We start from the raw sequence: 14,816 nt of genomic DNA on the forward strand, positions 1-14,816 counted from the left end.
AATTCAAATTCAAAGGAGTTCATCCTCATGAAGTCAGTTTTACAAAAAATGTTAAATGGAATTCTCTTAGTGGAAAAGAAAAGGCCAGGGGCACCTGGGTGGCTCAGTGGGTTGAAGCCTCTGCCTTCGGCTCAGGTCTTGATCCCGGGTCCTGAGATTGAGCCCCACATCGGGCTCTCTGCTTGGCCGGGAGCCTGGTTCCCCCTCTCTGCCTGCCTCTCTGCCTACTTGTGATCTCACTCTCTGTCAAATAAATAAATAAAATCTTTAAAAAAAAAGAAAAAAGAAAAGGCCATAATTGGAAGTAAAAAAATTATAAAAAGGAAAAAATTTCATGAGTAAAAAGAAACACATATAGATAGTAAAACAAACTTATCAAGCTAGTATGAAGGTCAAGAGACAAAAGTAACAAAAAGTAGTAGTATATATAACACTGGGTAGGAAGGTAAAAATGAAGTTCTTTTAGAATGTGTCCAAATTTAAGTGACTATCAATATAGACCGCTATATAATTAGGATGTTACATATGAACCTCATGGAGGTCACTAACCAAAAACTTATAATAGATACAAAAAAAAACAAAGAGAAAAAAAGCCAAACATAACACTAAAGAAAGCCATCAATCATAAGGAAAAAGAACAGGAGGCAAAGGAGAAGAACTCCAGGCACCTGGGTGGCTCAGTCAGTTGGGCTTCTGCCTTTGGCTCAGGTCATGATCTCAGGGTTCCTGGGACTGAGTCCTGCATTGGGGTCCCTGCTTCGCAGGGAGTATGCCTCTCCCTCTCTCTGCTCATGCTTTGTTTCTCTCAAATGGATAAATAAAATCTTTGAAAAAAGAGAGAAGAACTACAAAAACAACCAGAAAGCAATGAACGAAATGGCAGTACGTACATACATATGTATATATACATATGTGTGCTTATAGACTGTCCATATGTGTGCATATATACTGTCCATATATAGACTGTCCATATAAGCAAATATATATATATATATACACACACACACACACACACACTGCCTACAAGACACTGCTTCAGACCTAAAGAGGCATACAGACTGAAAGTGAAGGGATGGAAAAAGACACTCCATGTAAATAGAGACCAAAAAAAAAGAAAGAGAGAGAGAGAGAAATGCAGAGTAGCAATACTTATACCAGAGAAAATAGACTTCAAAACAAAATCTGTAACAAAAGACAGGGGCATTATGTAATGAAAAGGCATTGATCTACCAAGAGGATATAACAATTATAAATATCTATGCACCCAACATTGAAGCACTTAAATACATAAAGCAAAATGAACAGATGTTCAAGGGGGAAATGGCCAGTAATAACAATGGCAGTATGAGATTTTCACACCCCACCTATAGCAGTCCAGGCAGGAAATCAATAAGGAAACAGTGTCTTTGAACAGCCCCAGAACGTTATACCCCAGAACACCAGAATGCACATTCTTTTCAAGTGTACCAGAACATTCTCTGAGATAGATCACATGTTAGGCCATAAAACAGATCTCGATAAATTTAAGAAGATTGAAATCACACATGCATCTTTCCGAAACACTATGGTATGAAAATAGAACTCAATAACAAGAAAAAAAGAAAAAAAAAAAACACATGGAGGCTAAACAACATGGTACTAAAGAACCAGTGGGTCAATGAAGAAATCAAAGAGGCTATCAGAAAGACACATAGAGACAAAATGAAAACAATGGTTCAAAATCTTTGGGATACAGTGAAAGCAGTTCTGAGAGGGAAGTTTATAGCAATACAGGCCTACCATAAGAAACAAGAAAAATCTCAAACAATCTAACCTCACACCTAAAGGAAGTAGAAAATGAACAAAGCCCAAAGTTAGTGTAAGGAAGGAAATAATAAACTTCAGAGCAGAAATAAATGAAACTGATACAAAAAAAAAAAAAAAGAAAAACAAAAGGATCAATGAAAATAAGAGCTAGTTCTTTGAAAAGTTAGACAAAATTGATAAACCTTTAAGCAGAAAAAAAGTGAGAAAAATGAGAAGACCCAAATAAAATCAGAAATGAAAGAGGAGAAATAACAACCAAAACCACAGAAATACAAAGGATTATGAGATTATTATGAAAAATTACATGAGATCAAATTGGACAACCTAGAATAAATGGATAAATTCCTAGAAACATACAGTCTTCCTGAAATGAATCAGGAAGAAATAGAAAATCTGAACAGACCAATTACTAGTAATGAAATTGAATCAGTTATCAAAAACTCCCAAAAAACAAAAGTGTACGACCAGACAGATTCAGTGGTGAATTCTTCCAAACATTTAAAGAAAAGTTAATACCTATTCTCCTCAAACCATTCCAAAAATATAGAAGAAGGAAAACTTCCAAATATATTCTATGATGCCAGCATATTACCCTCATACCAAAACCAAAAGCACTGCAAAAACAAAACAAAACAAAAAATAAGAGGCTACTATTCCTAATGAACATAGATGCAAAATCCTTAGCAAAATATTAGCAAACTAAAGTCAATAATACATTAAAAGTATGATTCACTGTGACCAAATGGGATTTATCCTGGAGTTGATAGTTCAGTATTTGCAAATCAATCATTATGACACACCACTTTGACAAAGGATAATAATTACATGATCATAGTAATATTTGCAGAAAAAGCATCTGACAAAATTAAACCCTTTTGTGATAAAAACTCTCAAAAGAGTTCAGTTTAAATGGAAGGGATCTCAGTAAAGACTGTATATGACAAACCCACAGGTAACATCATACTCAATGGAGAAAAACTGAGAGATTTCCTCTAAGATTGGGAGCAAAACAAGGATATCCACTCTTGCCACTTTTATTCAACATAGTACTGGAAGCCCTGTCCACAGCAATCAGACAAGAAAATAAAAGACAAAAGGCATCCACACTGGTAAGAAGAAGTAAACTCTCAGTATTTGTATATGACATGATGCTACATATAGAAAACCATAGACTCCATCAGAAAACCTATTAGAATAAATGAATTCAGTAAAGTTGCTGGATGCAAAATTATTATTGCTTTCTGTACACTAACAAGATAGTAGCGGAAAGAAATTAGGAAGACAATTCCATTTACAGTAGCACCAAAAAATCAAATACCTAGGAATAAACTAACCAAGAAGGGGACAGACTGTACTCTGAAAACTTTATAAAACATTGATGAAAGAAATTGAATATGACACAAATGGAAAGATACACCATGTTCATTGGGAGAATTAATATCCATGTTATCCAAAACAATCTCTAGATTCAGTGCTATCCCTATCAAAATACCAATAGTATTTTTCAAAGAACTATGACAAATAAACTGAAAGTTTATATGGACCCACAAAAGACCCTGAGTTAGCCAGAGCAATCCGAAGAAAGAATAAAGCTGGAGGTATTAGAGTCCCAGATTTCAAGATATACTACAAAGCTGTAATAATGAAAACATTATGGTATTGGCACAAAAACAGACACACAGATGAATGGAACAGACTAGAGGGCCCAGAAATAAACCCATGCTTATATGGTTAATTTATGACAATGAAGGCAAGAATCTACAATGGGGAAAAGACAGTCTCTTCAATAAATGGTGCTGGGAAAAACTGAACAGCTACATGCCAAAGAATGAAACTGTACCACTGTCTCACACCATACACAAAAATAAACTCAAAATGGATCAAAGACCTAAATGTGAGACCTGAAACCATAAAACTCCTACAAGAAAACGTAGGAAGTAATCCCTTTGACATTGACCTTAGCAACATTTTCCTAGATATGTCTCCTCAGACAAGGGAAACAAAAGCAAAAATAAACTATTGGAATCACACCAAAATAAAAAGCTTTCATAGCAAAAGAAACCATCAACAAAATGAAAGACAGTCTACTGAATAGAGGGTATTTGCAAATAGCATCTGATAAAAGGTTAAGATCCAAAATATATAAAGAACTTACACAACTCTACACCAAGGGACATCTGGGTGGCTCAGTTGTTAAGGGTCTACCTTTGGCTTGGGTCATGATCCCAGAGTCCTGGGATCAAGCCCTGCATCTGGCTCCCCGCTCACCAGTAGCCCTGCTTGCGTTTCCTCTCTCTCAGTATGTCTCTCTTTCTGTTGAATAAATAAATAAATCTCTTTAAACACACACACACACACACAATTCTATACCAAAAGTACAAATAATCCATTTAAAATAGGTAGAAGACCTGAATAGACATTTTTCCAAAGAAGATACACAGATGGACAACAGACATGAAGGTGTTCAATATCACTGCTCATCAGGGAAATGCAAATCCATATCATAAAGAGGTATCACCTCACACCTGTCTGAATGGCTAGAATCAAAAACAAGAAAAACAGGTGTTGGCAAGGATGTGGAAAAAGGAACTCTCGTGCTCTGTTGGAGGGAATGTAAATTGGTGCAAGTACTGTGGAAAATAGTATGAAGGTTCCTCAAAAATTTCAAGATAGAATTACTGTACAATCCAGTAATTCCACTACTGGGTATTTACCTAAAGAAAACGGAAACACTAATTTGAAAAGATATATGCTTCCATCTGTCCTGCTGTTTATTGCAGCATTATTTACGATAGCTGAGATATGGAAGAAACCTAAGTGTCCATCAATAGATGAATGGATAAAGGAGGGGTGATATATGTACATGATGGAATATTACACAGCTGTAAAAAAGAATGAGATCTTGCCATTTGCGGACAACATGGATGGACTAAGAGGGTATATGCTAAGTGAAAGAAGTCATGCAGAGGAAAACAAGTATATGACTTCGCTTACATATGGACTATAAAAAACAAAACAAGTAAACAAAAATAAGTCCATGAGAACATAATGTCTAACATGTGGAATATAGCCAGAATTACTGTAATAACTTTGTATGACGACCTGATAACTAGACATCACAGGGATCATTTCATAACATATAAAAATATCAAATCACTATGATATAAGCCTAAAACTAATAAGATATTGCAATTATTTCTCAACATGATAAGTCAACAGCAGGCACTTGTGAATCATGAAAACACTGGTGGTACTTTTGTGACCTGATCTCTGACCTCCAGACCATGCCCTCCTGTGGATGGAGCTTCTGCCCTGAGGGTGCTTTCCCAAGCCTGGCAGCTGGGACTCAAGTTCTTCCTCCTGGAGCCTGTGCTCTCCTTCTCCCCAGGGAGTTCCTGTTCTGCTTCTGTCCTGTTACCTTGGGAATGGAGACGCAGGCCCATGTTGGAGTTTGCCCTGCTTCACAAACTCTGGAGATGATGGCTGGCCTGCCCCTGCCCCTAGAGTATAAAAAGAAGAAAGTGGCCCAGAGAATACTTGTCTGTTTATTCCGATCACATATCCACCCATTCTGGGGAAACAGTCCACATTCAGATTGGATCATCTGTAAATCACCCCATAGAGGAGATGCTGTGAATAAGGAGATAGAGTATTATCACAAATTCATGTTTGCTGCCTCTCCTGGGCAGCCCATTCCCACAAAACAGTCCAGTCCTAGACATATGTTAATGCTGCTGACCTACACCTGAGGCTAAGTGAAGTTGGAAACCTCCAGTGAATCTTCATAAAATATCACAAGTCTGCTTGGCTGCAAAAAAATTCATTGAAGGGAAAACACAGTAGTTCTCTTTATACATTGGCTTTTTAGTAGGTACTAGCTGTCTGGGCACCTTGGAGCCCGTCCATCATGATCTAGAGAACCTCCTGGACACTGTCCTTGTGGGTGTTTTGAAACTATTTTTAGTAACATACCAGACTTCCTAACTGGAAGGCTTCCTGCAGTGGCTCATGACAGGTTGAAGGCATCCTGGCTGATGCAGCTACAGACAGGACAGATGGAAGGAGTCCTCTGCACAGTGCCAGCCTCTCATGGGTTTCTCCTCATCCCCCGTCGCATCACTTCCTCTCTCTGAAAGCACCCTGGAAGGAGTCCTGGGCTAGATCTGCTTGGCCTGGGAGCAGGTGGTGGCAAATGGTAGAGGTGTTGGCTTTGGTGAAATGGCCTCTCTCTTCCAGGAGCCCTCAGGACCCCATCCCTGACCCAGCTTTGATGTGAACTCAGACCTGAGCAGAACAGCTCCTGAGCTCCTGGTCTTACCCTTCTTATCCCCGCATCAACTTTGGGGAGCTGTGCACACTCTAGGCTGCACACAGCAGGGGCTGTGTGTCTGAGCCCTGTCTAAAGGCTGTGGCCTCCCACACCCCAGCCTCCGTTGTCGGACACTCCCCACAGACTGCTCTCCTGGGCTCCTGCACAGGCCCCAGTAATCAGAATTTCCACTGAACTTTTTCTGCAGAAGCCCTGCCCCTTCACGCCTGGTGTTCTGCTCCTCTGGCTACTAGGTTTCTTGCCCTGCTCACTTCCTCTGTGCCCCTTTGACTAGGATGAGGCAGAAGCAGCTCAGATGGTGTTGGGATTCCTCCTGCCCTTGAGGCTCACTCTCTCCTGCCTCCCGTCCTGTCCTGAGTTCATGTTTCTCTCTCCTGCTGCCATCTTTGTTGCTGGACCACAGAAGTTCTAGGTAAAAGCTCACATCTGAAATAGAGAGTTCAGTTCCATAGTTGTTGAACTCAAATGAATTTAATCTCTAGACAGATGCACGTCAGCCCAAGTGCAGGTTGCCTGCCTGGGCTGCAGGGAGACGGGCATGCAGGACTAGAGACCGTGACCTGGCTCGTGAAGATGACACAAGGTTGGGGACACAAGGTCAGGGCAGGTGGCCTCCACAGTCAGCTGTTACAGCTACGCCCTGCCGTACTAACAGCCCAGGGGAGCCCCTGGGGTCACTGGCACTCTCTCCACACTTAGGGCCTAGGAAGTAGATTGACTCTTTTAAGGTGTTCCAGGGAGGCTCATGCAGTTTCTCCGCAAAGACAGACTATGAAGAGGTCATCCACGGCATCTGTGATTCTGAGCAAAAAGCATGCGAGACTGTGGACTCTGAGAAACAAAGTAAGGGTTTGGGGGGTAGGGGGAGGGGTGAGCCTGGTGGTGAGTGTTAAGGAGGCACAGATCACATGGAGCACTGGGTGTGCTACGTGAACAATGAATCTTGGAACACTGCATCAAAAACCAATGATGTATGGTGACTAAAATAACACAGTAAAAAAAAAAAACCCACATAGTTTGGACACCAAGAGCCACAGTGAAGCACCCCCTTGGCCAGTGGCCTGCTCCTGACACCCTGGCAGAGCTCCTGTCAGCCGGAGTTGAAGAGTCATGCTGTTGCGCTGTGCCCCCAGCATCCTCTGTTGCCAGAGTGTCTGCCTCAGCGCCCGATCCACAACAGCGGCCCTGGGCTGAAGGGGTTCCGGGGTGGTGGGATTGTCTGAGTGCCCCAGGGCAGGCGGTCACCCTATCAGAGGCCCCGTGTGGACATGGGTGGGACTCTGACCTTCGGCTGCCATTTGACTGAGGGGTCTATGTAAAGTGTCCCACACAAAGTGAGTATATAGATCAGTTCCAGAATCAGGGCTTCTTCATGTGCTTCTGTCTAAAAAAAAAAAAAAATCACAGGAAATTATTCACACAATTCAGTTGTGAGATTCTCACCCTTCCCTTTTTGCTGAGCTGAAATTCTTAGGAAAATACTTAGGCACCAACAACTAAGAATGCCTTGAGGCTGTATTTAGCAGAGCTAACAATTCCTGCATTTCCTGCTTGCCTTGAGAATCAGGTGTTAAAACCTTAGATGGCTGTTAAAAAACAAGTGGGCCCAGGTTGCTAGCCCAAGAATGCCATTTATAAAGCTGTTCGTTGTGGAAACAGGTGGCATTTTCCTTCCAGCGGTTTCCAGCTCTCGTGTTAGTGTGAGCTGTGTGCAGGCAGGCCACAGCACGTTCACTTGCCTTCGCTCCCCACAGGTAACGGCGCGGCTTGTGATGGCATTGGCATTCCAGGAAATGCAGTGCCTTTCTGTAGCCCTTGTGAGGCTCGGCCCTGCCGTCCGAAGAGGGTGGTCACTAGGAAATGACACTGCCCACTGGATGGCCAGCCTCTGAGAACAGACTTGCTTCCTAATCACCTTGCAAACAAAGCAAGAGCCCTTCGAAGCTAAAAGGAATGCAACTGCTTTTCGGGGAAGGATGGGTATGTTTGGTTCACTGGACTAAGAGATGAATCTGCCTGGTTAGTGTTTTAGTTTTCTTTCTCCTCTGTCCTCATTGCAGATGGCTCCAACTGATGAGTTAACCCACGAGATGACTGGCTTTCTTGACCAGACCTTGTACAGATGGGATCATCTCTGCATGGAAGCCACAAGGCCGAGAAGGCTGGCCAGAGAGCTCCTCGCAGAGCTGCGCCCAGCCGGCACTGCCGTGTAGGCACCGGGCTCCCTGCGGCCTCATGAGGTAATGAGACCATCTCTTCATGGAATGAGTAGTGAAATTGAGCCCTAGACAGCTTGGCATGATCTGCTGGTACATATTTTATGAAGTGAGAAGACAGGTCATTTAGCCCAAACTCAGTCCAGTTTATTGTTCGTGGCTGGATTGTGCCTCGAGCATTCCCTACCTGTTCAGCCCAGCTGTCAGAGAATCACTAAAGAAAAGGCTTGCATGGGAGAACAGATTTTTACTTGTTTTCCCTCATATTAAACCAAGATACGCAACTCTGACTTGATTGGTTCAAAGTCTTTGGACCAAGAAATGCATAAACCACTGATCAATTTAGAAAGTAACTTCGTTCTTTTGCACAGGTCTCTTTTTCAGAAATCATGCTACTGTTATTGTTGTTTCTTTTGACCTGCAGGGATTTGAGATAAAGCCACACGGTCTTGCTTCCCTGAGAAATTCTTCATCGAGGAGCCTCTTGGGGACCTTAGAAGGGAAACAGAGTCCACTTGAGACTAATAGCAAAGTGGTAGTGAACGGGACCACTGCTCACTGTGGGCATGCGAGCCAGCCCTGCTGTGGAGGACGGTACTTGCCAACGGGGTAAAGCCAGTTCCAGTGCTACCTCTCTTTGCTTTCTGTTTGCTAAATGCTGCCACCAAAGGAGCTCGTACGACCTCAAGGACGGCTGACGGGAGAGTATATGACATGTTCTGGAAACATTAGAAGCAATTATGTATCAGTTGTCTAGTTAACCAAAGTGGGAATTCAAAAAAAATTTTTTTAAGATTTTATTTATTTGAGAAAGAGACCATGAGGGCGGGGGGCAGGAGCAGAGAGAGAGAGAGAAGCAGACTCCCTGCTGAGCAGGGAGCCTGATGAGGTGCCTGATCCCAGGACCCTATGATCATGACCTAAATCAGATACTTAACCAACTGAGCCACCCAGGTGCCCTGGGAATTAGAAATTTCTAATAAAGAATTGGTAACCCCAATATTACTTCACATTAATTAAAAAATGTTTCCCCTTTCAGGTTTATTCTTAATATGCATTGATTGTGTGCTTTTCTGTGTGCATTCTGGTGGTTGGGTCAGTCAGAACTTTCTGTCCACCTCCATTTATGTGTTAGTAATCTCTGAATCACCCTCAGTCTGGGCTCCTGTTTGAGGTAGGAGTAACATTTTTTGGATTAGAGGTTGTGGTTTTAGGGGCATTACTGTTTTGGTATATGGATCTACCTAAAGATCTGGAAAATTCAAGAATTTTTTACCTGAGCCTGCCTTTTGAGAAATGTTGCAATTTAAGCAGTGTTCTGGTAAAATAGATGCACCTTCCACCGTTATTACTGTCACACGAAAAGGTTTCATCAAAATATGCAGTAGTTGAAAAATGAGTTGTAGGCTTCATCTGGAGTCAGGACATCTCTTCTGTGTTATTTGCCATGGAAGCTGTGAGCAGCCTCTGTGGGCATGAAGAAGGGGACCGTCGTGTGGGAGCCTGGATAATCCCTACAGTGAGTGCCCGTCAGGAATCCAGCTCTTGTGGTGGAAATTCATTCATGCTGTATTTCACAGCAAACTGTATCAGCAAGACTTACCCACCTCAGACTGTTGAAGCTGCGTTTCTGGAAGGTTCCTTCTTGTCCTGACCTTACCTCAACCTGTTTCTAGTATCTCCAGTTTCTTTACAAAGCCTCTAAGTTCTCCTAAGCCTTGGACATTTGAGCCAGCCCTACCAGACTGTCTGATCTGATGGGGCTTTAGTCTTCGCCCCGGTGAGCTCCTGGCAGCCCAGTGGTTCTCATGTCTGGAGTGACTCCCCCACCAACCGTGAGGGCTTTCATCAAGGGGACAGCAGGTACTGGTTTGTTTACTGATTTTACTTTCTCCCCTTGCCCTTCCCCCCTTGATAAAGTCACTAACAAGGGGAGAAATGCTCCACAGGGGGAAACACGACTGTTCCCCAGACCAGAGAGACAGCTGCGCAGCCTCGCTGGCAGGCCCTGGTCTTCAGCGGGGCACGAGCCGACCTCTTCAGAAGGGCTTGTGCATCGTTGCATTCACTTCGCTGAGGAGGAAGGAGTCTCCCAAAGTGCAGATGGAGGGGGAGTGCGCAGTGGACGGGTCCGAAACCCTCTCTCCCCTTGACAACCCAGGAAGCCAGAAGCCTTGCAGTCCCTCCGCTCCTGAGCAAGCCTGCACCCAGCGGCCACAGGAGTCGGGGCAGAGAAACTCAGGAGCAGGCTGAGAAGGAGTTAGTAAATGCCACCTTCTTATCCAGTTGCCTTGGACTGGGGGAAAGTCTGGACATGTGAGTTCTTTCAGTTTTTTGAAGTTCAAAGAAGTAGGGTTGGAGCTACAAACGGGATGATCTGGTGAGAATGCAGGGGAAGGCCCTGCAGGCCGCTGCGCCTTGTGCCACTGTTGGAGAGCTCAGAGCACCGAGGCCTGAGGCAACATGCAGCAGTGAGACTGAGACCCAGAGGCTGTCTGTGCCAGGCAGATGCCTCCAGCTCCCACCAGCAGAATAGCCAATGACGAGTGGCTTCACAAGGAAGACATCTAACGGTCTCAGACACACAAAACCCGGAGGGGTTGGCTCCAGTGGAGTTCAGGCTTTTCTCTGCAAGTTCAAGAAAGCTGCCGAGTGGAGATTTGCCTGATGAGCCTCCAAGAAGGAAAAGGACATCAGGTTCTCCTGTCTCTCCCACCAGCCTGCACCAGATCTGCTCTTAGGTCATTGGCAGACCCAGCCCCAGCAGAATGGGGCTAAGACCATGGGCAGATTTATCAGGACACTGATGAGCCGTGAGCTTCAGGGCCTTCCACTCCCTGGCCCTTCACAGGCCCTGGGAGAGGCCCCAGCACCGTGCTCCCATGATCATCTGTTTTTACAAAATTTGTAGAGAGAATTTAACTGCCACCGGCAATGGTGTCTCTGTGCACTCCTGCTGCCCCCCCCTCCATTGCAGCGTGGGGGTGGCCTTGTGCACCAGAACACAGCCCAGGGGACTCGGAGTTGGCTCAGCATCACTTCAGTGTCTAGTGAAGTCACTGTGAAGGGAAAGCTTCCGAAGACCGTCAGCACCCCCCGGGGGCCGTGGCCCAGCAGCAGTGTGGCCTGCACCCCTGGGGGGCAGCCCCGAGGGGAGTGTGGGGAGTCCTTCCAAGGCCTCAAGCTTGGGTCTGGGATGAACCTGATAGAGGTTTTCAGAGCCCTTCTAGAGCAGTAGAGATGGTCGAGTCCCGTGAAACAGTCCAACCTCTCAGCAGGGAAAGTAAGAGAGCCCTTGGCAGAAAGCATGTGGGCATGTGAGGCTGCTTCTCTGTGCACTGCTAGAACAGTGTGGAGCAAGTAAGCCTGTGGCAGGTGTCATGTGCGCTGTGGGGGCGGGAAGCAGTATCCCTGGCCTCTCCCCCCTACCTACCAGCCAGAAGAGACCAGACTTTCTCCAGAATGTCTCAGGGAACCTCCCCGCCCACTCTCCAATTGAGAACCATTGCTCTAGCTGGTGGTTCATTATTTCTGGAAAGATGTCCTTATAGAAACACGGTAGCTATAAATTAGGCTCAAGAGGATCCTAATAAGAAAACTAGATAATCTGATTCCAAAATTTATATGGAAAAATAAACACTGAGGAGGAGCCAGGACACTCACTTCTGCCTCCATGACCTGTTCTGCCAGGCCTAGTGCAACAGGGGAAGACTCTTAGAGGTGGAAAGAACTTTCTGGAACATGGGACTCTGGGCAGTTCGGCACCACCTACGCCACTGGGGCGGGGCCTCACGGTGGTGGACCCATCGCCAAAGGCCAGCAGAAGGAGCACCAAGAAGACTTAAGGCAACAGCGTGGCGTGCACCCTGCATTTCTGCTTCCAGATCAAGCCCAGAGGAGCCACCAGGGCAGGGAGCCCTGCACCCACACCCCCTGGGCTGTGGCAGCGGAAGTGGCAGAGCAGCCAGAGAGGCTGGGGAGATCCCCGGCGGTTCGGCCTGTCCCATCCCAGTCCTTGGGGCTGAGAAGCCAGAGGCCTGAACTCACGTTCTCTCCAACACACTTCAGGAACCAGGTGAGCTTTCTGTGCACTGTCTGGAATAGATGGAAATATGTGATCAGAGAGGCCTTTATCTGCATTTCTGCATTCTGCTTTGCATTTCTCACACACACATGCATACATGCACTCTACACACACGTTTTTGGTGCTGTGACCAACCCTTTCTGGGACCGGCTCCCGAGAGTGGGCTGCTCCGGCTTGTCTTTTCCTGAGGGCCCTGTTTGCCTCTGTGCCCTGCTCCGACCCCAGGGTGCCCGATGCCCACCCACCATCCCGGCAGAAGGCTCTTCTTGGCCGGTGCTGGTCCTGGGAACTCCGGGTTTCCTTCCGCCTCCAGGCTGGGCCGATGGCCTCCTCCCTCTTTTCACACCCTCTGGACTGGAACAGAAATGCCTTACTTGGCCGATCAATCTTCCAGACAGCACCAAAGGGTGGGAAAAGATCTATAAAACCCCGCCTGTGAATAGCCCCAATCCCGCTCTCCTCCCTTCCACCTTGTAAACCCCCAGGGCCCATCCTCCCTTCCACCTTGTAAACCCCCAGGGCCCAGATGGGAAGGCCGAGGTCATTGTCCTCAGGACCATGGCCTGGGGAGCTGAGTTCATGCCCTCCCCACTGAGCTCTCCCCTCTTTCCCCACCCCACCCCCAGCACTGCCCTGGGAGGTCCAGACCGCCCTTTAAGCCCCCACTTCTGTGAAGCTTCAGCCACACAGGCCGTCTCTATGCACCAACCCTGACCTCCAGCTGAAGAGACTCTGGCCGGTGTGGAGTCTTTGCCCCAGCTGGGTCCTACACAGAGAGTCCCCGCCCCACTCTCTGCAGTCAGAGGAGTTCAGCCCCAGATGCCATGGGGAGAGGACACTCCAAGGGACCATCCAACCCCAAAGCAGCTGCACGCTGTCACCTGCCGGTGGCACCTGGAGCAGCCCCTCCCTGACTTCTCAGGAATGCGGTGGGATGGACCCTGCTGCTCCAGGCCACCAGCAGAGGCAGGGGGGCATGGTGCCGTGTGGGGACGGGCTGCTCCCTCCCCAATGCAGGTTGGCCCTGCTGAAGGGGTGGGCAGAGCCCCTCTTATGCCCTCATTCTCCCACTCAGCCACTCAATTACAGAACTATGAAGTGTTGGCCCAGAACACAGCTCTGATCATGTTGGCATGCCCTGTGTTCAGCCTTTATACCAAGTGTCCACGCTGGACCAGGCAGGTCAGGGGAGGAAGACAGCATGCTCTGGAAACATCTGTCTGAGGCCTTTCTTTTGGAGCTCTATTTTCATTTTATTTATTTATTTATTTTTTAAAGATTTTATTTATTTATTCGACAGAGAGAGATCACAAGTAGGCAGAGAGGCAGGCAGAGAGAGAGAGAGGGAAACAGGCTCCCTGTTGAGCAGAGAGCCCGATGCGGGACTCGATTCCAGGACCCTGAGATCATGACCTGAGCCGAAGGCAGCGGCTTAACCCACTGAGCCACCCAGGCGCCCTCTATTTTCATTTTAAAAGGATGGTTGAAGATTAGGGATACCGTTTACTATTTCTGGTTCCTCTGCTTGGGGCACTGGGCTCTGCCTGCTACACTGCCATGTCTGTACCTCCTTTGGGATGGAGACTATTGTTTCTATGTTTTGATTTGAAACTCTAGTAAAAATAAGTGCTTTGAAACCCTGTCATCTTAAAATAGAGGCCGAGAGGGAGAACCTGAAACCTCTTCCCTTGTATTTCTCTCCCCTCGGCCTGGGCACCTGGCACTGCTTCTGCCCTGGCCACTGCCCAAAGCCCGGAGGCCAGGCGGTGGGAGCCAGACAGGGCAGCAAGGGATCCAGGGGATGTCCCTTCACCCCCCTTTCTGAAGCTCAGCGCTCAGCCCAACCGGGCAGCACAATGGGGAGCACCCCGGGGACATCAGAGGCCTGGTCCCTCGCTCCAACCATGGATTGACCCAGCAGTTGTGCTCCCGTCCCCAGCGTGACTTGCTCTTCAGAGACACAGGGTCTATGCCCTAAGGGGTGGAGGAGCGCTTCCACTTCTGGAGTCCTTGGCTCTGGGGACAGCTGACTGGCAGGTAAGCAATGCATTCCCTCAAAGGACAGGGCTGCTGCTGCTTGTTTTTAGTAAACCTGTTAACACCCTACCAGTTCTGTGCTAGGCAGCCTGGCTGGGGTGGGTAACGGGCTTGCTCAGTGGCCACCATGTCCCAGGAAGGTCTCAGCAAGCCAGGTGTACCTTACAAGGAATGGGCCTAAGGGATTAGTGCTAGCGGGGGTGGGGGGGTCCCCAAACCACACCTGTGAAATGCCTAGTTCCAGACAGCCAGGAAAGGCTGAGTGTGGTTCAGGGTCAAACTGACCCACCACCAAAGGGAGTGCTCTCACTGAGCCAAGGGACCTATGGTGACCGGTGTCCCC

At 46.7% G+C, this 14,816-nt stretch overlaps 1 protein-coding gene across 3 annotated transcripts in view; it reads left to right on the forward strand.

Moving 5' to 3' along the window:
* FANCC (FA complementation group C) overlaps positions 1 to 9,392 on the forward strand; it is a 283,214-nt gene extending 273,822 nt beyond the window's left edge. For all 3 annotated transcript variants that reach the window (XM_046023918.1, XM_046023916.1, XM_046023919.1), the window contains 2 exons: positions 8,197 to 8,376; positions 8,777 to 9,392. In XM_046023918.1, coding sequence (XP_045879874.1) covers positions 8,197 to 8,349 — 153 coding nt within the window. In that variant the 3' untranslated portion in view covers positions 8,350 to 8,376; positions 8,777 to 9,392. The remainder of the gene's footprint in view (positions 1 to 8,196; positions 8,377 to 8,776) is intronic.
* Positions 9,393 to 14,816: the final 5,424 nt, after the last annotated feature.

Source organism: Meles meles, chromosome 11 (genome assembly GCF_922984935.1).
Source record: "Meles meles chromosome 11, mMelMel3.1 paternal haplotype, whole genome shotgun sequence".
Taxonomy (NCBI): domain Eukaryota; kingdom Metazoa; phylum Chordata; class Mammalia; order Carnivora; family Mustelidae; genus Meles; species Meles meles.